This window comes from Mustela lutreola, chromosome 8, assembly GCF_030435805.1.
Source record: "Mustela lutreola isolate mMusLut2 chromosome 8, mMusLut2.pri, whole genome shotgun sequence".
NCBI classification, from domain to species: domain Eukaryota; kingdom Metazoa; phylum Chordata; class Mammalia; order Carnivora; family Mustelidae; genus Mustela; species Mustela lutreola.
In genome coordinates this window covers 22086374-22110567 of record NC_081297.1, presented here as the reverse complement: position 1 = coordinate 22110567, position 24194 = coordinate 22086374, and the positions used below count along the sequence as shown (strand labels likewise).

The 24194-nt window shown below is 35.5% G+C and overlaps 1 protein-coding gene across 3 annotated transcripts in view; it reads left to right on the top strand.

Annotated features, from left to right (window-relative positions):
- MALRD1 (MAM and LDL receptor class A domain containing 1) overlaps positions 1-24194 on the top strand; it is an 808982-nt gene that overhangs the window by 3924 nt on the left and 780864 nt on the right. For all 3 annotated transcript variants that reach the window (XM_059183995.1, XM_059183996.1, XM_059183994.1), the window contains exon 2: positions 14594-14734. In XM_059183995.1, coding sequence (XP_059039978.1) covers positions 14594-14734 — 141 coding nt within the window. The remainder of the gene's footprint in view (positions 1-14593; positions 14735-24194) is intronic.

Here is a 24194-nt window from a genome sequence, read left to right as displayed (position 1 = left end):
CAGGGAGCCTGCTTCCCGCTCACCCCACCCCTGCCTGCCTCTCTCCCTACTTATGATCTCTCTCTCTGTCAAACAAATAAATAAAATAAGATAAAAAAGTAGTTCATTTAAGTACAAAGTTAATTAATGAATGAAATGTGAGATTTCATGTACAATGTTTATCTTACTACTATAATGTATGCAAAATGTTTGACATATATTTTCATGAAACAACTAAAAATTCTAAGCAAAGTGTGTTAGTTTGAGCTCTTATAACAAATACCGTAAACTGGGTGGCCTAAACAAAAAGAACATTTAATTCTCATAGTTCTGGAGGGTGAGAAGTCTAGGATCAAAATACTGGCAGATTTGGTGTTTGATGAGGGCCCTTCTCCTGGTTTGCAGATAGCTGTTGGGTTTTTTTGTTTTTTGTTTTTTGTTTTTTAAGTTTTATTTATTTATTTGAGAGAGAGAGAGAGCACACACATGTGCAGAAAAGGGGAGTTGAGGGACAGAGGGAGAGGAAGAGAGAATTTCCCAAAGGCCCCACCTCCAAATATTTTAACACTGGGGATTAGAGATTTAACATATGAATTTTGAAGGGATGCAAATACTCAGTCCATAGCACAATAAAATTTAAAAAATCTAATAATAAATATATAGAGCCTAGCTGAAGAAAAATTATAAAAAATTACTGATGTATGGAAGAAAGACTCATGACAAGACTATTTCCTAATGGTGTGCTTCAGTAGCATAAATATGTATATTTTTCACGTCCATGAAATCAATCTCCTTAAATTCTATACAGGATAAATTTTGGAATTTATCTGGAAATCTAATAAAAGTGATTTGTAAGTTCATTCAGGAAAATGTGTGAGAATAGCTAGAATAGAGCAGTGGGGAAGAAAATGATTAATAATGGGGAAAAACTTTTATCAGTAGGTTTATAATGCGTATCATGTAAACTACTCCAACATTGTTAAAGTTCAAAATTAGAAAAGCATCTGATCACTAGAAATAATAATATTTCTACATATAAAAATATTAAGAAATATAACACAATATCTATAATATATTAAAAAGTAATGGTGGCATTCGAAGTCAGTTCATAGTACTTCCTATAGGTCAAAAATTGTTGAGAAATTTCCATAGAGTATCTCATTTAATCTTTACCAAACATCAAAATAGTAAGAAATATTATTGTTCCCAATTTACAGCTTGGTAAAAAGAGGTTCACTGTCAAATAAATAAAGAATCTTAAAAAAAAAAAAAAAAAGAGGCTCAGATTAAGTAAATAAAAATGCCAAAGGACACAGAGTTATTTAGTGGAGGAACTGGAATTCACAACCAGTTCTGTCTGATTCTGGAACCCTTAATTCTTTTTTTTTTTTTTTTTAAGATTCTATTTATTTATTTGAGAGGGAGCGAGAAAGAGAGAGTGGACACAGAAGCGGGAAGTGGGGAGAAGCAGACTCTCCAGTGAGCAGAGAGCCCAATATGGGACTTAGTCCCAGGAGCTGGAGATCATGACCTAAGCCAAAGGCAGACACTTAATTGACTGAGCCACCCAGGTGCACCCTGGTACCCTTAATTCTAACCACATACAACACTAACTGTGTTTTTATTTGCAACCAGTGAAGATGAGACTGTTTTATGGAATAAATTTCTTATTTACTCCACACATCAAAGTTTCCATAAGGTAAATGTTAAATGTAGAAGATAAAGCCATAGTCTTTATTATTCTTGATGATATGTTTTGAAGTCAGGAAAAATTTTGCTTTGAGGTGTAATAAATCCTCAAATATATATTTTTGAATATTGATATTGGGTAAATATTTGGATGAGGAAGGGCTGTTTTATGCATTACATGAAAGGAAGAATGTACAAAAATCAGTGAATTAGAATATAAAAACAGTTTCAGTGTATCAAAAACATTGTAAATAAAAATGAAAGAGGAACAATGCTTTCAACCTATTTGACAAATAGTTCTCTTCCAAGTAAATACATCAAATAAAAGATGCATTCTCTCATAGAAATATGGGTAAAAGTCCTGAAAAGATCATTCACAAAATTTATAGAAAGGGAAAAATCACATGTGATGAAATGATCAACTTCACCGTCAGTCATATATCATAGTCAAAACCCAAAAGCTCTCAATAATTTAAAAAATTAAATACACATAAATTACAAAAGAAAATGTCCATAGTGTGAAGGGTATGAAAAATGAACATTTTTTATATACTGTAGGCAGTGGTGTTAATAAACTCTTGCATTTTTGGTAGTATCTTTGAAGTTTGAATAAAGATTTTAAAAAGTGATCATGCCCTTTGACTAGTAATTTCACTTTTAAGAGTTTATTCTAGGAAAACATTTAGAAAGAGTGCATGTTAAAAGTCTCATCACAACATTATTTAAGATGGTGGAAATTGGAAAAATGTCATTTTATAATATTAGGTTAATGCTTAAATAAATTATGATGCATCTATACTATGGACATCTGTGCAGCCATCTGTCATAATTTTTGGTGCTGCTTAAAAGTGGTGGAAAGCTCATGATATATTGTCAAAAGAAAAATTATGATAACTGATCAATACATATACTTAAAAATAGAGTATGGCATTGCATATAAAATACTAGATAGAATAATGTGTAGGTGTTAGAACTACAAGTGACTTTTCTTTTTTGTGCATATTTATATTTCAACTTTTCCCAAATAACATCTGTTGTTTTTAAAATCAGAATAAAATGGAATTTTATTCTATTAGCTCCTCTACTGTGCTTATTGTAGAAATGAAAACAAAGTCATTTTATACATGTAGGCCATGTGATGCTGAACAGAACTCCTGTTCTCTTATTTGCCTTTTAACTTTTTCTCAAAACTCAACTGTGACATATGATTGACAGTGAAGTTGGAACACTTTGTCACCTGTGGTTCTCTTTCTGTAAGTTTTGTGAGTTGCCTTTTCAGGAATTTTGCCCATATTTCTATGAAAGAATGTATCTTATGTTTGATATATTTACCTGGAAGAGAACTATTTGTCAAATACATTGAAAGTATTGTTCCTCTTTTGTCTTATTTACAATGCTTTTGTTACATTGCAACTGTTATTTTATATATTCTAGTTTACTGATTTTTGTATTCCTTCTGCCTGGATATCACAGGCATAACTGCAGAGTTTACCAGAATAGTATACAGTCACAGTTCCACTGTGGGCTCCACTGGGGGCTTCAAACAGTGAGATTATGAAGAATTATCTGCCCATTGGATGATGGGCATGAAGGAGGGCATGTGATGTGATGAGCACTGGATGTTGTAGGTAACTGATGAATTATCGAACTCTACATCTGAAACTAATGATGTACTATATGTTGGCCAATCAAATTTAAATGAAAATAAATAAATAAATAAATAAATAAATAAATAAGAAAAGTAGTAGAAGATTACAGCATTCCAGTTATGGAATGACAAGTCATGGGAACGAAAGGACAGCATAGGGACTATAATCAATGATACTGTAACAGCATTGTATGGTGACAGATGGTAGATACACTTGGGAGTGAAGTGTAATGTATCTGTTAAATCATTACCTTGTACACCTGAAACTAATGTAATGTTGTATGTCAACTATACTTAAAAAAAAAACTAAAGAAAAAAGAATTATCTTAATTCTGAAAGTTGGAATTTGGGTCTGAATTTCTAGGTAAGCCCAGAGAAATCACCATTTTGGGGTGGTTGGATAAAATATTCTGATGTGGTTTCAAAAGGTCCTCATTCTAGAATTGCAGTCCTTAAAATAAACAAAGAGGGTTTCAGATTCTAGATTCATAAATCCTATACAAAACACCTAAAATTCTCAAAATCTTCAGTGTTTGCCTTTATGGGTGCTATCCTACCAGAGCTGCCAATAGTTTCATTAATATTCTGAAGGAGGTCATGGAAAAGCAAAATATTAACTTTTGAGGATGGGGAATTTACCTCATTCATCCCATATTCTAGAAGACTGATGGCACACAGAGTCAAAAAATGCTAGGTAGACTAGTTTACTAGGCTAGATCTGTCAACAGCACTATTTTTTTTTTTTTTTTCATCGTGGGATTTGATGCAACTACTCAGTCTTGCCATGTAGTCTGTTCTTGTTTTACTGATCAAGTGTGCATTGACATCATCCAAGAAGGAAATTCAGAATACAAGTTCCCTTAAAAAGTTTCAAAGACATCTGGTGGCATCAAATGGCAAACTGTTTCTTCCACAAGCAAAGTATCTTCTGAAGCCAGCATATAAACATGGCTAGAACTCCTGCAATTCTTTTCATCTTTTCTGTTTGTCAATAAACGCCATTTCTACATGCGCTGGTTGACCCTAAAGACTTGGCTAGGAATCTTGAGAGAAGACTTGCATTGTTTGGTCAAAGTTACCAAAAATATGAAGGCAAGAACCTTGAATCACAGCTATTAAATAAGTTTCCATCAACAAAAGTGGAAATAATATGATATGATGTTCTTTACAACCCAGAAAAAATTGTGATTTCCAGTGAATAAGTCTTGAGATGCTTGATAGGATTTGGAAGAAAAATTTTACTTATTTTGAAAGAAATTGAAAACATATTTAGGGAAGAAAAAAATATGAGAGGAATTTATTTGTGCCTGAATTAGTTTCTGTGATGCAAAGTTTCTTCATGCAAGAATATATAACTTTCTGGTAGAGTCCCTGTATTCACCATTATAGAAACTACTGAAAAGCCCTAAGATATTTTGGCTAATCTGCTACTCTGGAATAGAAAATTATATGTAAACAGCTATGCAACATTTATTACTTGAGTGAATACTGCTGCAGACTAGAGTTAATGCTATGCCTTGTCAGTGTTTCTACGGAAATCACCAGACACAAGCACTACTCTGAACTTCTTTGAAGGTTACTAATTGTGAAACAATGTTATAGTTAAAACATGGTTTGGAAATCTTTTTCTCATTGACTTAGATGCCTCAATGACTCAGTTGACAGTCTCAATGCCAGAGACAGTCTCAATGACCTGAGAATAAAGGTGACTGTATGACAAGAATCCATTGAAGATAATATTGGATAATTCTGGTGTGAGCCATAGAGTGCTAATTCCATTTGCTATCACGTAACTTTGTGAGTTAGGGTTTTTCCTGTTTCTGTCTGAATGAAAATATTAAAATTAATTCAGTGTGAAAGATAAATACTTCCTTGTAAAGATTAATTAATATTTTAACTTGCCAGGCCAAATAATAGCAGTCTTTCATTGAAATTTGAGTGTAATTAAATTTTACTTTTATTTAATTGGAATATTTTAAATTCATCTCATCCTTTGTAGGAACTGACCATTATTTTTTACATTAAATGAGAGCAAAGATAATTTTTTGTGAATATGTTTTTATATGTTATCTACATGAAGGAAGTCATTCTCCAAATGGTAAAATGAATGGTATGTAAAATATTGTGGCTATGTAATAAATAGCTTTCCTCAAAAAGGGAAGGAGCTAAAACCACTTAGGAAATTTGGACTAAGATGCTGGCGAGGATGCGGAGAAAGGGGAACCCTCCTACACTGTTGGTGGGAATGCAAGCTGGTGCAACAACTCTGGAAAACAGCATGCAGGTTCCTCAAAATGTTGAAAATAGAACTGCCCTATGACCCAGCAATTGCACTATTGGGTATTTACCCTAAAGATACAAACATAGTGATCCAAAGGGGCACGTGCACCCGAATGTTTATAGCAGCAATGTCCACAATAGCGAAACTATGGAAAGAACCTAGATGTCCATCAACAGATGAATGGATCAAGAAGAGGTGGTATATATACACAATGGAATACTATGCAGCCATCAAAAGAAATGAAATCTTGCCATTTGCGACAACATGGATGGAACTAGAGCATATCATGCTTAGGGAAATAAGTCAAGTGGAGAAAGACAACTATCATATGATCTCCCTGATATGAGGAAGTGGTGATGCAACATGGGGGCTTAAGTGGATAGGAGAAGAATCAATGAAACAAGTTGGGATTGGGAGGGAGACAAACCATAAGTGACTCTTAATCTCACAAAACAAACTGAGGGTTGCTGGGAGGAGGGGGGTTGGGAGAAGGGGGGTGGGGTTATGGACATTGGGGAGGGTATGTGCTTTGGTGAGTGCTGTTAACCTGGCGATTCACAGACCTGTACCCCTGGGGATAAAAATATATGTTTATAAAAAAAATTAAAAATCATAAAAATAAATAAATAAATAAATAATAAATTAAAAAAAAAATTGGACTAGAGGGAAATTACCTCAGCACAATAAAGGCTATATATGAAAACCCACAGATGACATCATATTGCCTGGTGAAAGACTGAAAGCTTTTCCTCTAAGATCTGGGACGAGACAAAGATGCCATCTTTCATCATTTCTATCAACATAGTACTGAAAGTCCCAGCCAGAGCATTTAGAGAAGAAAAGTATTCAGACTGGAAATGAACAAGTGAAATCATCTGTTCACAGAAAATATGATCTTGATGTAGACAACTGTAAAGATTCTTTCCAAAAATCCTGTTAGAACAAATAAAAAATTTTAGCAAGGTGGCAGGATACAAAATCAACACCCAAAAATCAGTTGTGTTTCTGTACACTAGCAAAGAACAATCTGGAAAGGAAACTTTTAAAAAAATTCCATTTACAGTATCATCAAACAAAATAAAATACTTAGGAAACACCTCAATAGATACAGAAAAAGCACTTGACAAAAAACCTCTTAACAAAATGGTTATAGAAGGAATGTGCATCAACATAATAAAGGCCATATATGACACCACCCCCCCCCGCCCCGCCGCCCAGCTAACATCATACTCCATGGGGGAAAAATTGAAAACTTTCCTTCTAAAATCAGGAAAGCTTTTCCTCTAAGACAGTCTTGCCACTTTTGTTCAAAGTAGTGCTGGAATTACTGGCCACGGCAATGAGGCAAGAAAAAGAAATAATAGCATCTAAGTTGGAAAGGAAGAACTAAGATTGTCACTGCTTGCAGATGACATGATTTTGTATTTAGAAAATTGTAAAGACTCCACCATTTAGAACTACTGCATGAATTCAGTAAAGTTTTAGAATACAAAATTAATACAAAGAAATCTGTTGTGTTTCTACAAACTTATAAAAAACTATCAGAAAGAGAAATTAAGAAAATAGTCCAGTTTGCAATTGCATCAAAAAGAATAAAATATCTAGGAATAACTTTAGCAAAAGTGGTGGGAGACTTGCTCTGAAAATATAGTATAAAACACTGATGAAGAAAATGAAGGTGACTCAAATAAATAAAAAGATATATTATGTTCATGGATTAGAAGAATTAACATTGTTAAAATGTCCATACTACCCAAAGTGATTTACAGACCCAGTGCAATCCTTATCAAAATACCATCGCATTTTTCACAGAACAAGTTCTGTGGCATCACAGCTTCCAGATTTCAAACTATACTACAAAACTATTATAACCACAGCAGTATGGTACAGACACAAAAACAGACACATAAATCAATGGAACAGAATAGAGGGTCCAAAAATAAATACACACTTATATGGTCGATTAGCATATGACAAAGAAGGCAAGTCTTTACAATGAGGAAAAGATAGTTTCTTCAATAGATGGTGTTGGAAACATCGGGTTGCTATGTGCAAAAGAAAGAAAATGGACCACTTTTGTATACCATATATAAAAATGAACCAAAATGGATTAAAGGCTAAATGTAAGACCTGAAACCAGAAAACGCCTAGAAGAAAACATGGGCAGAAAACTCTTTGACATGTCTTATAAATATAGATATATATTTTGGCTCTGTCTCCTTAGGCAGGGACAACAAAAGTAAAAATAAGTAAATAAGACTACATCAAATGAAAAAACTTTTGCACTGTGAAGGAAACCATCAACATAATGAAAGAACAACTAACTGAATGGGAGAAGATATTCACAAATGTTATATCTGGCAGGGGTTAACGTTCAAAATATTTGAAGAACTCATACAACAAAATATCAAAAAACAAAGAAACATTTCAATTAAGAAATGGGCAGAGGTTCTGAATGAACATTTTTCCAAAGACATGCATTTGGACAATGGGTACATGGAAAGATGCCTGGCATCACTAATCATCAGGGAAATGCAAATCAAAACAACAATGGGATACCATCTCACACCTGTCAGAGTGGCTATTATTAAGATAATAAGTAAAAATGTTGGTGAGGATGTTTGGAAAAGGGAATCCTCTTACACTGTCGGTGGGAATATAAATTGTAGAGTCACTGTGGACAACAGTATGGAAGTTCCTCAAAAAGCTAAAAATAGGACTATCAAATGATCCCAAATTCCACTTCTAGGTAATTATCTGAAGAAAATGAAAACACTAATATGAAAAGATGTATACACCCCTGTGTTCACCACAACATAATTTACAATAGCCAAGATATGGAAGCCACCTATATCTAGCAATAGTTGAATGGATAAAAAGATGTGGTATATATATACAATGAAATATTACAAGCCTAAAAAGGAATGAAATCTTGCCATTTGTGATAGCATGGGTAAACCTAAAAGGTATTATGCCAACTTAAAATAAATCAGACATAGAAAGACAAATACTATGTGATTTTACTTATATATGGAATCTAAAAAGCAAAACAAAAGAATAAACAAAACAGAAACAGAAATAGACTCATAGGTGTAGATGACAAAGTGATGGTTTTCAGAGAGGAGAAGAATGGGAAGATAGATGAAATGTGTGAAGGGGATTAGGAGGTGTAGTCTTGGGAGGTGGGTGGGGGGTTGGAGTAACTGGGTGATGGACATTAAGGAGGGAACTTGATGTAATGAGCACTGGGTGTTATATGCAACTGATGAATCACTAAACCCTACTCTGAAACTAATAATACACTATATGTATTTTTATTTAAATCTAATTTAAATAAAACTTGAATTTAAATTAAAAAAAGGTATGGTATTCCAGTTATAAAATAAATAAGACATAATGTAACATACTATGTTGGGTAGTATAGTCAATATATAATATTAGTCAATATGTAATATTTAGTCAGTATATAATATTAGCATATGTATAATTGACACATATAGTTAGTAATGTAAAAATTTTGTATGATGACAGATGACAACTAGGCTTATTGGGGTGGTCATTTTGTAATGTACATAAATACTGAATCACTGTTATATATCTGAAACTAATATAATATTATTTGTAAATATTACTTCAATAAAAATACATTTCTTCTTCCTCTAAAAATTAAAACATAACCAAGGAGACTAAAGACATTATATAGAAAACTAAACATTGTTGCTGAAAGAAATTAAGACACAAGTAAATGAAAAGACATCTCATGTTCATGGATTGGAAGAATAAATATTGTTTAGATGTCAATATTACCAAAAGTGATGAACAGAGTCAATGTAATTCCTATCAAAATCCCAAGAATATTTTGTGCAGAAGTAGTACAATCCATTCTAGAATACATACGGGATCCCAAATAACCAAAACAATTTCAAAAAAGAACCAACCTCAAATAACCAAATAACCAAGGGACCCCAAATAACCAAAACAATTTCAAAAAAGAACTAACCTATAGCCCTTAGAGCTCCTGACTCAAATCTTATTACAAAGCTAAGGGTATTAAAAGAGTTTGGTATTGACATAAAGACAGACACATAAGCCAATGGAATGGAATAAAGAGCCCAGAAATAAACTTTCATATGTAGACAAATGATTTTTGACAAGGAAATTTATTTCTTGACCATTCATTGGAGAAAGAACAGCCTGCTCATCAAATAGTGTTGTAAAAACTGTATCTACATGCAAAAAAGATTAAAGTTGGATCCCTACCTTACACCACATACAAAATTAAGTCAGAATGGTTTGAAAATGTAAATGTAAGAGCTGAAACTATAAAACTCTTAGAAGAAAACACAAGTAAAATCTTAAGTAAAGTAAAATACTGGATCTTTCGGGATGAAATACTGGATTTTACTGGGTAAAATACTGGATTAAGTAAAATACTGGATTTAGCAATAGTTTCTTGGAGGACACTGAAACCAGAGGTACCAAAAAAACAAAACAAAACAAAAACCCTGGATAAATTAAAGTTCATCAAAAATGAACACTTTTGCATATCAAAGGACACAATCAGAATAAAAAGGGAATCCACTGAATAAGAGAAACTACTTGCACATCACATATCTGATATGAGGTTAGATTGATACACAGAACATATAAAGAACTCTCACAATTCAACAAAAACAACCTGATTTAAAAATGGACAAAGGACCTGAATAGACATTTCTCTAAAGATGATACACAAATATGAGCAAGGACATGAAAAGATGTTCAACATCTCTGATCATTAGGGATAGGCAAATCAAAACCAAAATGAGATAGCACCTCATACTCATTAGGATGGCTTTTATAAGCAAGCAAAACTCCAGGAAATAATAAGTGTTGGCAAAGATGTTGAAATATTGGAGCACTTGTGCCATGTGGTAGGAATGTAAAATCTTTTAGCTTTTCTGTGGAATAGCATGGCAGTTCGTCAAATAATTAAAAATGGAATTATCACATGACACAACAATTCTACATCTGGAGCTACATCCAAAAGAAATGACAACAGGAAGGCTAACAGATACTTGTATGCCAGTGTTCATAATAGCATTATTCCTAATATCAAATGGTGGGAGCAAACAAAATGTCCTTTCAGAAGATGAATGGGTAAACAAAAGGTGGTATATACCTGCAACGGAATATTATTCAGTTTCAAAAGGGAAACAAATTCTGACATATGCTGCCACATGGATGAACCTTGAGGACATAATACTAAGTGAAATAAGCAAGTCACAAAAGGACAAACTCTGTGATTCCACTTACAGTAGGTATATCAAGTAGTCAAATCCATAGGGACAGAAAAGAATGGGGGGTTAGGGATAGGAGAGAATGGGAAGTTAGAGTTTAATGGAGTTTCAGTTGGAAAAAAACAAAAAATTCTGGGGTTAGATGGGGGTAATGGTTGCATGACAACGTGAATGTACTTAATACCAGAGAACAGTACACTTAAAAATGGTTAAAAGATAAATTTTATGTCGTGTAGTATTTTGTCACAATTTTTCAGAAAGAGCAGGACTCATCATTAAGACTACAACTGGGCCTCATGAATCTTTTAAGAGGAAGAGAGAAATGCATTATTATTATAGGCCCAGGCAAAATTGTAATATAAATGGTTTGCTTTTAATATCTTCTGCCTCGCCCTTTTTAGACTTTCCTAATTCTTATATTTTTCTCTGTCTTCTAAGAACTTTATATTGTGATCCATACCATACCTAATTCTGAGTTCTGTACCAATTTTTTTCACCATTACCAGTATTTAAAAGTTTATTCTATTCCTACCCATTTTCTCAGAAGTATGCCCTAAGTTAACCATCACCTGGAGATATAATTTGATGCTTTTCTTCCCATGAAGGTGTTAATGATTGAATCTAAGAAGAACTCTTCAGTGAATTTTAAATGAGAGAGTCTGGCACTGTGGAAGACATTTTGGGGGTAACTGGGCCTCCTGAGCAACCTCAGATCACAACATGGAAACACTCTCCCTCTTTGAGTACAGTACGTCCCACCTTTGGGATCACAAAATTGGAAAAATGAGTTCCACACATCAAAAAGCCCACGAACGTGGATCCTACTGATAAATTTCTGCACACAGCTCCTCATTGTTTCCTATCTAGTCAAACTGTGGCCTTACTCAATACAATTTAGTGATGGCTGTGATAGCAGAACTCTTAACGCAGACAGATTTTAGCAAAGCAAATAGTTTCAGATTTGGATGTAGACGTGTGGCATATGGAATTAAGAGGCAAGTCAGCGACAGTGCAAGAAACATGGTTCAAAGGGTTTTAAAATACAGCACTGTGTAGGGGGAAAATAAATGGAAAATTTTCAGATGTGATTTTTGAATAATCTAGCAATTATTAGAAGTTTGTGGTTTTTACAAGAAATACTTGAAAATGTATGTTCATTAGATTCATTTTATAACAAAAAGAATCCCTGTTGAGATTTTCAGAAGCAAAAAATGTTCTATTTAGCTATTTTTCTAGCTTTAACACTTCCAGAAATCATTATGATTATCTTTCTGTATTAAAAAGAACAAAACATTGTGAACGGAAGTCAACTAAGTAATTGTAATGCAAAGTGATTTCTTGGTATTTAAAAAATGTTTCACACTTATGTGAGAATATATGTATATTTCATACACATAATTGCTGAAATACGGTGATGAAAATAGTTTAGAATATTTTAGAATCACAAATAGATTGTTGTAAAAATTGCTAGGAACTGCAGGAAACTTGAAAATCTATTTGTGCAGATGCATGCATAACTAATTGAATGACATGCGCACATCTATACAAATAATTATATAATTTAGTTCCTTTTTTTTTTTTTTTTGTTCAGCCAGATTCTCTGGATCACAAGAGGTCCATGAGGTAATAATTGGGATATTCCAGTTACTTTAAATATTTCAAAGACATTATGGTAATTGTAAATTTAGCCATGGTATGATTCCCAAACTAGTCAAACTTTTTAGCTTTTGAATAGAATGACAGTTCAGTCTGGAAATACTGGTTGCCTTGGGCAGACTAGCGATTCTGATAGACCTCTGACTCTAAGTTTTTGATCAAAATAGGAGAGTGCACTAATAAATTAGGCCTCAGAACAGAGCTTTGAGTTCATGACCTGAAGTCAGAGAGAGACCTGGGTTCTAATCTTAGCCTCAGCCTTCACTAGCTGTTCTAGCTCAGACAAATTACTTCATGTCTGTAACACAGAGTTTAAGCTTCCTCACTTTTAAAAAAAAAAAAGATTTTTAAAATTTATTTATTTATTAGAGAGAGAGAGAGCATGAGGCGGTGGGCAGAGGGAGAAACAGACTCCCCGTCGAGCAGGGATCCCAACATGGGGTTCGATCCTAGGACCCTAGGATCATGACCTCAGCCTAAGGCAGACAGTTAACCAATTGAGTCACCCAGGCCCCCAGCTTCTTCACTTTTAAAATGGAAAACAATGCCTGCCCCATACGGTTGTTGTAAGGAATAAATAAACAACCACAAGTAGAACGCCTAGCACAGAGCAAAGTACCTTGATAAATTGTAGCTATTAAGATTCTTGTTATTATAGAACAGAACTGGTCTATGAAATCTTTCAAAATAAGGGATCTAGGAGAAAAATAAATGAAATAGACCATTGGTAATAAAGCGAGTTTACTTAATATTGTTTAAAAGTGATATTTCTAAATCAGCTTTCAGTACACAGATGTATGATCTCAAGAGCATGCATCCGATATATTATTGTTAAATAATATTTTGTCCAAAATATGCTTAAGCAAAAATTATGATTTCCCGACTGGGTTGCCAAACGCTGCCTAACTATTCGCTGGCATATTTACTCTTGCAGTGGCTAATGCAACCAGTCAGGGCAAGAACAAACTCATCGAAGGCAAACCTCCACAGTTGTTAAGAACTATAACCCAGCACGGGCTATTTGTGGTCCAGATAACCTGTTTTTTAGAGAGTGACATTCGCAGATGTTGGATAATGAAATGAAGCCCGACCTTGTGGTTATTGTGAACAGATAAATGTCTAAATCCTTCAGCTTCTGCCAAGCTGCTCGGATCACTTAAAGCTGGGGAAAAGATCTAAATAGCCAGAAATTGCCATTGTGATAAAAGCACCAAGAATTCCAAGAACACTGATATTTAACAGGAAGGTGCCCTGTTTAATTGCAGGGATGCGTCACAGCCATGGCTGGCTGGTCTCCAGTGAGAGGGTCCTCGGTGGTGTGCTCTGTCCACATGGGAGATTCTGATATGCCTGGAAGCCTGGAATATCGAGGTGGAGCTGAAGATATAACCTGAATAATAATTCCTCATATTTTATGGTTCTAAGAGTTCTATTTTACATAAATTACATCATTAGAATTTCATAGCAACCATTTGAAGGGGAGAGGGCCGGATGTCATTATTCCAATCTTACAAGGGAAGAAAAGGGCTTGCTCTGGTTACGTGGTTTAGCAGGCACTCAGGTAACAAGAGACAAAACCAGGATTAGGTCCTCCGTCTCCTGACCTCACGTGGCCTTCTTTCTGTTTGACCACACTGTGTTTTCTTTTTTTTGTTTTTAAAGATTTTATTTATTTATTTGACAGGGAGAGATCACAAGTAGGCAGAGAGACACGCAGAGAGAGAGGGGGAAGCAGGCTCCCCACTTAGCGAAGAGCCCGACGCAGGACTCTTGATCCCATGACCGGAGCCGAAGGTAGAGGTTTAACCCACTGAGCCTCCCCGGCGCCCCCGACCACACTTGTTTTTGTGTGTGGCAATTTATTAGAATGCCATCTGCAAAAAAGCTTTGCATTAATAAAGTAGACGTAAAATGTGAAAAATAGTCCTTATGTTATTATGTTAATCTATATTTGCCATTTGTTGCTAAGCTTTTTTTTTCTTTTTTTCCCCTCCTATTCGTGTCTGATTTCTTAAGAAGCCAGATGGGTTTTGAAAGCTACTTTCTTTTTTCTCTCATTAGGTTCCAATTATGAAAGATGTGATTTTGAGAATGGGCTCTGTAGTATGGCACGAGACCAGAGTCTGCAGGTTGGTTGGACAAGGAGAAATGGGATGACTGGTGGCTCACCTCCATTTTATGATCACAGTGGCGACACGTCTGGTAAGCACTTTGAATTTCTTTCTCGTCAAGTGGTTGATTATGGCAGTAGAATTTTGGCTGATATTTGGAAATCAATTATTATAATGCCTAATTTTATGCCTTCTTTAATCATTTTCAGGATGTTTATGATATAAAATATCACACTGGAGTCTCATAGATGCATTCTTGGGATCCTGACAGTCTATCTATAGAATGATTGGATTTTCTAGCTGTTTTGACTCCTTATAGAAAATGGAAAATTTATTATTTTTTTTAAGATTTATTTATTCATTTATTTGACAAGAGATCACAAGTAGGCAGAGAGGCACACAGAGAGAGAGGGGGAAGCAGGCTCCCCACTTAGCAGAGAGCCCAACACGGGACTCGATCCCTGGACCCTGGGATCATGGCCTGAGCCAGAGGCAGAGGGTTTAACCCACTGAGCCACCCAGGCACCCTGGAAAATGGAAAATGTAACATGACAATGCTACACAGGTTAATTCATCAAATTACGTTGCTTTTGGCTATACTGATTTCAGCTCAAACAACACTTGTTTTCTTAGGCTATCTAGGAAGCTCTAATGGACCTCTCATTAGCCTTTGAGGTGGCTCTGAAGCCAATCATTTATTGATTTCTTTACTTGATAACCAATGAACTTCATCCATTCACCATTTTGTACCAGGTGATTAAGATATTTTATTTTAAACATTTTATTTATTTATTTGATAGAGATCACAAGTAGGCAGAGAGGCAGGCAGAGAGAGAGGGGGAAGCAGGCTCCCCACTGAGCAGAGAGCCCAATGTGGGGCTCGATCCCAGGACCCTGAGATCATGACCTGAGCCGAAGGCAGCAGCTTAACTCACTGAGCCACCCAGGCACCCCTGATTAAGATATTTTAGTGAGCAAAAATCAACTCTTTACCTTTCCTCATCTGATGGGCTTAAACATCACATGAAAAGAGGTAGTATATGGTGCAGCATAACTAATTGAAAGCTGGAGTTTTTTTATAAAAGTGATGCTTCTCTCAAATAAAAACAGCCTAATTTAAAATGCGAGTATTTTCCCTAGAGATAATTGAAAGCAAGCCAATGTTCAGGTATCAGGTGTTAATTGTTTAGAAATGTTTGCATAAATACTTCATATGTAAATTAGAATCTTAGCTCCATCATTTCCTAGCTGTATGGTCTTGAGCAATTTATTTATTTTTTTTAAGATTTTATTTATTTGACAGAGATCACAAGTAGGCAGAGAGGCAGGCAGAGAGAGAGGAGGAAGCAGGCTCCCTGCTGAGGGGAGCGGGATGCGGCTGGATCCCAGGACCGCAGGGATCATGACCTGAGTCAAAGGTTAGAGGCTTTAACCCACTGAGCCACCCAGGCGCCCTGCAATTTACTTTTTTTAAGCCATGATCTTCTCAACTCTGAGGGGGGAATGATGATACTTAATTCATAGGTAGTTGATGTAAAAGCTAAATGAGATATTGTGGGTATAACTTGCCATAAAACACCTGACATTCAAGCAAAGTTGATATTTAGTACATTTCTGGATAATTTTGGTGGTCCTGACTCTAAATTCTAGGTAAGTGAACTGCAGTTTGTTATTTTGCTTGGCTTTGACGGCAACGATACTTTTTTTTTTTAATTTTTAATTTTTTATAAACATGTATTTTTATCCCCAGGGGTACAGGTCTGTGAATCAGCACTCACCAAAGCACATACCCTCCCCAATGTCCATAACTCCACCCCCCTTCTCCCAACCCCCCTCCCCTCAGCAACCCTCAGTTTGTTGGCAAAAATACTTCTTAAAAGGACTTTTTGACAATTGTTAGGAATAAGCCAACCTTATCACAAACAAGGGATCAGCTTTTCAAGCAGGACCAATGACTTGCTGCAACACAGAAAATTTCTATGTGTGCAGTTACGCTACATGGTGATGATATTGAATCTGGTTCCTACCTTTTAGTTATTACAATACCTTGCAAATTGTTTGATTCTATATATATATATCTTTTAGAACCACCCCCACTGCTTCTTTCTTTTACTTAAAAACTTTCACAGCAGCCATTTACTTATCCTAGGCTTCGTCTTGGGCAGAATACCTGAAATTTTCTCCTTTTGTTGCATGTGGCTCTTTTTCTGTTCCTCTTGTATGGCCCCTCATCTTCAAGTTAGACAACCAGACTGTGTCATTGTGCTTCCTGCTTCCCACTCTCCTTCCTTTCTTTCTCTTCTCTCTCTTTCCTTTCTTTCTTCCTACTCGTTTCTCATTTTGTCATGCTGATTTTTTTTGGATAGCTGGTCAATAAATAAATGGGAGCAATTATATCAAAATTGAGATGTTTTATAGGCAGATATCACTGTAGCTGCATCACTTGGTTTGTGTTCCCATCCCTGACATCTAACTAGATGGGTTTGAACCCTGGCATGTCAACTTGCTAGTTCTGTGGTCTCAGTTTCCTCATCTGTAAAGTGGGAATAATAATAAGACCAGCTTCATAGGGAGAACAGGGCAAAATATTGTCTGGCATAATTACTGAAGGCTGGTGATTTTAATAATAGAGATGCATCTCTTGTAACTACAATTACATGTTTAAATATGAGTATTTCCCTAGATATAATTTTAAATAGGCAAATGTTTTGCCTTTATATATTAGCTGTGAAAATGTTTATAGAAAAATTATCTTGTTGGAATCTTGTCTCCATTCAAAAATCCTTATTTCATGAGTATTAATAAAATTTTTGATTAACTTACTCTTGAAATAATTTGCTGGTGCTCCAACATAATATTTTCCATCATGTAATCAATGCCTTGAGAAGTTTTCAGAGCTAAGTTTGAAAATCTAAGAACATTAAAAACATGACTGTGTCAATATTTGAAGTCTACTAAAGCTTGGAGCAGAGTGATTAAAATATAATACTGATTTTTAAGAAGTATGTAATATTACATTGAGATGAGATGATATTCCTACACTGCAAATACATCTTTGCAACAATGGTAAAACTTTATATTTTAAAAAAGAATGGAATATGAGTTTTTCTTGTAACTCTTATCAGACTATCAAGTTTTAAATAATTCTAGAGCTCAGGTGATACTAAAGAAGATATGTGAGGCTTTTAGAGTATGTAATTTATTATAAATGTAAAATGTATAGATTATCAAAGATAAAAAATAATGTATTTGAAAAGCTAATATTTCCATCTTATTTTTCTTATTTGGTATTTAAAATCAGGTTTGAAGGGAGGTATTAGAACTCTTGTTGTATTTTTTTTTAAGATTTTATTTATTTATTTATTTATTTGACAGAGAGAGAGAGAGAGAGATCACAAGTCGGCAGAGAGGCAGGCAGAGAGAGATGGAGAAGCAGGCTCCCCGCAGAGCAGAGAGCCCGATTCGGGGCCCGATCCCAGGACCCTGATATCATGACCTGAGCCAAAGGCAGAGGCTTTAATCCACTGAGCCACCCAGGTGCCCCAGAACCCTTGTTATTTTGACCAGTTATTGAATTAGATCTAAAATCCATGTATTATCATATGACAAACACAAATTACTAAACATCATCCAATCTTTTAATTTTATTCTAGAAAGTGTGATAGTTTTAGCCTAGGACTGAAGGCCTTTCGCTGTTCTCTATGGCCACACCTGCATGACCCATTGCTGGGGCATTTCTTTGGTTGTATGGGATTGCTGGGTAGCACATAATAGCTTTGAAAGTTTCATGTACAGTATTTCTTCTAAAATCTAAAAAGATTTTACTTATTTATTTGAGAGAGAGAGACTGCAGGGAGAGAGAGAGAGCATGAACCAGTGGTGAGGGAGGGAGGAACAAAGCCAGAAGGAGGAAGCAGGCTCCCCACTGAGCAGGGACCCCCCATGGGGGCCTGATCGCAGGACCTTGGGATCATGACCTGAGCCGAAGGCAGACACTTAACTGACTAAGCACTGCGTTTCTAAATTCATGGTCATATTAACTCTATTTTGTCAAGTAAACGTAAGCTAGATCTATATGCCCACTTATTTTTTATTTGCATAGTTCCACTCTGCTCCAGCTTATTATGGATTTTTCAAGCATATGAAAAGTTTCAAAGCATATGTACGGTGAATAGCCATATACCCACCACTTAGATATTCAACTGAAATTACAATATTTGTTTTTATCAAATATCTATCCATCTGCTGATCCCTTTCTCCATCTATCAATCCATCATATTTTCAATGCATTCCAAAGAAGTGGCAGGAATCATTTTACCCCAAATATGTTAGCATGGTATCATCTAGACACAGGGCCTGTGGGTCATTTTCCTGTTTTTGTAAATAAAGTTTTATTGCCACACAGCCCCACCTGTTTATTCACAAAGTGCCTGTGTCTGCTTTTGTGCTACAGCCTTTCAGTTGAGTGTTTGTGACAGACTGTATGGTCCACGGAGCCTAAACTATTTGGCCTTTTAAGAAAAAATGTGTTTGCCCCTTTAGAATTCAATATTCATTACAATTATTATTTTTTAAATTTTGAGGTAAAGTCTGAGTTACATGAACACACCAATCATAAATGTACTATTTGATAAGTTCTGATAAATGCATTCACCTGTGCAACCTGAACATTATTTAGAACAAAATCTAGAACATTATCCTCACTCCAGAGAGTTCACTCTAGAACAAAATCTAGAACATCATCTTCACTCCAGAGAGTTCACTCTAGAACAAAATCTAGAACATTATCTTCACTCCAGAGTTCACTCATACAACTTCCTATTCCATTCCTGCTCCTACCCTCCGCTCCCAAGGGAATCACCATTTCAATTTCTTCCTCCTTGGGTTTGTCTTGCCTGTTCTCAAACTTCATGTACATGAACACATACTGTATATACACCTGATGCAAGGCTTTGTTCACTTAGCATAATGCTGCAGACTCTTCCATGTTGTCATGTTATCATGAGTTCTTTCCTTTTTATTGCTAAGTAGTGTAGAATTGGCTGAGTTTACCCATCCATTCTCCTATTGATGGAGACTGTGTTTTTTTTCCTGTTATGGAATCTCATGAAGAAAACTGCTATAGACATTCCTATATAAATAAATCTTTTTGCCCTGAGATGCTGTGTCAATGAATGTCCAGTTTTATGAGAACTGCCAGAGTTTTTTCTAAGATGTCTATAATTTGTTTTGTTTAAGTGGAGGCTTAACTTGTTTAGACTCAAATGGAAAACTCTGTTTTGTTTGTTGTGGGCAGAAGTTCAGGTGTCGATTCAGTTCTTTTAAACTTTACTAGACGTGCCCCTTGCCTACACATGCATGTTTTGATTTTAGCCTGAGATATGGGTGGTTTATTTATGGAACATAAGCCACCTCTTCTTCTGGCTCTCTTCTTTCTAGAATTCTTCCCTTTACTTAGGGTGGACCTGGCTCTGTCCTAGCTCCTTTTCTTTGATTCTTCTGGCCAAGGAGACAGCAGCTTTTCTATCAGAATTTTAGTCACACACACCAGCTACAACCACAGCCTAACCTCGGGCCAAAGCCTGTAGGAATCTAACGCGTTGTGATCCCTTTCTCCAAGTTTCTGTTCGCATGAAAGTATGCCTCTAAAGGTTTACCTTTAACTCCTCCTGAGGTCTTAACTTTTAGGTTTTTCTGTATGAGTTTACATTTATCACTGGGCGTTCCCATACCAGCATGCCCTAAACTGCTCCATGCTGCCCTTTGTGATGGGCACTAGGAACCATAATGCGTTTCTAGATACTTGGCAAGGTGCATGATTTAGACAGTGAGTTGTATTATTTTACTAATAAGAAACCACAAAAGAGGGCACCTGGGTGGCTCAGTCATTAAGCATCTGCCTTTGGCTCAGGTCATGATCCCAGGATTCTGGGATCGAGCCCTGCATTGGGCTCCCTGCTCCGTGGGAAGTCTGCTTCTCCCTCTCCCACTCCCTCCTGCTTGTGTTCCCTCTTTCACTGTGTCTCTCTCTGTCAAATAAATAAATAAAATCTTAAAAAAAAAAAAACAGCAAAAGACAAAAGGTGGGAAAAAAAGAATCTCATACTCCCTAGATTTTGTTTTTGCAGCCTTTATAGTCTTAATATCTATTTTGATATCAGTGAAAAATTAATGTTCATTTATTCTTCTATATTTTTATTATTTCAAAAGTTTCTTCTTGAGCATTTACATTGCTTCTTATATTATTATAGGATCTAGAGATATTAGAGTGAAGAACAAAGTTCTTGTACCCAGGGAATTCACCATCTAGTGATGGAGACATAAACCTTATACCTTTTTTATTCTATGAATCTGCATATATTTTCCTTCAAGGACCAGAGAGTAAATAATTTTAGTTTTTTAGATCACAGAGTTTATGTCCCTGCTACTCAACCCTGCCATTATGCTGTAGAAGTAGCCATAGACAATACATGAAGATTGAGCATGGCTGTGTTACAATAAAACTTTATTAATGGACTCTAGAATTTATAATTCATATAGTTTTCACATGTCAACAAATATTATTCTTTTGAGATTTTCAGCCATTTACACATGTAAAATCCCTCAGTTCTCAGGCCATACAAAATCAGGTGGCAGGTGGGATTTGTCTATGAGCCATGGTTTGCGGTCTCAGGTTTGTTCAATAAACATTAATTGAGCATTTTTGCTTCTGACAATATGCACTGTTGGGGATACAGGAGTAAAGGATCAAATTCCTCTTCCAAGAACTAACAGATAAGTTATCTTGATTTTAGTGGTTAGTGGTCACTTTTGTAGCAAACATAGGTCAGTATACCTGATGTATGCACTGATTCTATGTAAAAATCAGCTTTATCATGCTGTTACTTCAACATCCATCTGAATTTTCTTTTTTTAAAAATATTTTATTTATTTATTTATTTGACAGACAGATCACAAGTAGGCAGAGAGGCAGGCAGAGAGAGAGAGGAGGAAGCAGGCTCCCCATCAAGCAGAGAGCCCGATGGAGAGCTCGATTCCAGGACCCTGGGATCATGACCTAAGCTGAAGGCAGAGGCTTTAATCCACTGAGCCACCCAGGCTCAGTGGCTCCATCTGAATTTTCGATGAAGGAGAAGACTATGATAGTAGGTCAGCTTGGGTCTTACAATAAAAATACAGGTAGGCAAGGTTTGTATTTGTGAAATGAAATTCAGTATATTGTCCCATTGGTGCCATTTTCAATACTTTAGTAAAAAAATAATTAAATGTGAAAATTTTCTTTTATATATTTACATGCATGTGTTTATATATGGTGATGACATTTGTGAATTTCAGTTCAAAAGCTTTTATTAACCCCAAAGTGTGTAAGGCTATGTGTGCTATGAATATAATAAAGACTGTTACAATATATGCTGCATATGATATGATAGGATCTCTTTGAAAAGCACGCTTGACAATAACACAATGAATTATAATATGCGGAAATTTTTTAAAGTGCTATGACATTAGTCAGAGCATACTGCTCTGTGGATATAGGCAAATTCTGACACCGGAAGAAGCCCACTCCAGATGGAAACTGATGTCATCACTTTGAGACAAGACTTGAGAATGGACTTGAAAGATGAGTGGTATTTCAATGGGCAGGGAAGTGAGAGACATGATATTTGAGACTAAAAGAACCACATAAGTACGCTGTAGAGATACCTGGTGTGCTCAGACAGTGAAATACCAGTCTGCTCTGAGGATGTTGTCTTTGGAAATGAAGATTAGGCCAAATGTGTCTTTGGGAATGTCAAGATTTATGTTAACCAAAGGTTACTGATTTTATTCATCAGGACCATTGCCTTCTCTCTTTTTCCTCCTCCTTCTGCAGAAAACACATGTGACAAATTCTCATGGTGAAAATGTTCAACATATGAGCCACAGAAGGGAACATGCATACCTGACAAAAAAACCCTCACCTAACATCATACCTGATGGGAAAAGATTGAAAATGCCCCTCATAGGAATAAGACAAGGATATCTGTTATTACTACTTCTATTCAAAATTGCACTGGAGTTTCTGGTCAGACAGTTAGATAAGGAAAAGAAATGAAAAGCATCCAGAATGGAAACAGAAAGTAAAACTGTCTCTATTTGCAAATGATGTGATCTTATATAGAGAGAGTCCTAAGGACTTCTACCTCTGTCCAACCAGACAGCAGAAATGAGAGATGTTGACAGATGTATCGTAGTGGCTTAAATGTTACACAAAGAATTTCAAAGGCTTGCGTATTTGATACTTAATGATTCATTCTGTCTCAAGTAGTATTTTCCAGAGAGCTTTATTTCTTCTACAAATTCTTTGTCAAGCTAATAATATCAAGATCCGTGATGTGTGCCGCATGTTGTGTGCATTTTAAATTCGTGAGCTACATGAAGTTTTCACAATTCCTGAACAAAACTGATGCCTATTTCTTATTAGATAATACGATATCTGTTTATTTTCCCATTTCTTTTATTTCAAATTCAGAGTAATACATCAGTCAGGGAATCACAGTTGACAACTTAGATGATTATTTGACTTAACTGATATGACATCAATGAAAATTTTCCATATAACAAAAGTAGTCAAGCTGTCAAATATTTTAAAGTAAATATTATTATTCCACAGATTTGAGCTTAATAATAATGCATTCTGTAATTTCTCTGTAGAAATACATAAATTTATTATTCCACAGGTTTGAGCTAAATAATAATACATTCTGTAATTTCTCTGTAGAAATACAGAAATTTTTCATAGGTCATTTGTTTTTCTTTTGGCACGAATTTTATTCTTTACAGGCAGATGGCTTATTTCTTTGTGAAATTTATATGGATATATATTCTTCAAATTAATTCAGCCACAAGTTAAAAAAAACCCATACCCCCCCCCAGAAATACATAAAGTCAAATAATAGTGTATTAAAATAAATATGATACAAATTTCAAAGAACATATTTTTGTTTAAAAGAATATATCTTTGGAACTACAACCAAATAACCAGTAGACTGAGATTCTGCCAAGTGAAAGCAGGCAGGGAATTTTACCAATTAAAGCCCTTGGAAAGGACCCAGTGGATTGCAGTTCTTTGCAAATGAAGTCTGGCAACATGATGAGAAGATACATTGATTCAGTGTGTGCTACAACTGAATTAGTCAAGGAAGGATTTACAAGCACTCAACTAGTTTAAGCTTCATAGACTAGTCAGCACTTTTAACATGTAGCAAGTAGAACGAGAGAACCAAACTAATGCCTATCTAATTGTGGTAGGCAGAATTCTAAAGAGGTCCCCTGCCCACGTTCCCTAAGATTCCCATCCCCTGGTTATTCAATCAAAACAAATCTAGGTGCTATTGTAAGAGGACTTTATAGATGTACTATGGTTATGAATCAGTTGACCTTAAAATAAATTGAATCTGGGCTGTTGAAGTGAGCCCAGTGTAATCACATGGTTCCTTAGGACCCTCTCTATATAAGATCATGTCATTTGCAAGTAGAGATAGTTTTACTTTCTGTTTCCATTCTGGATG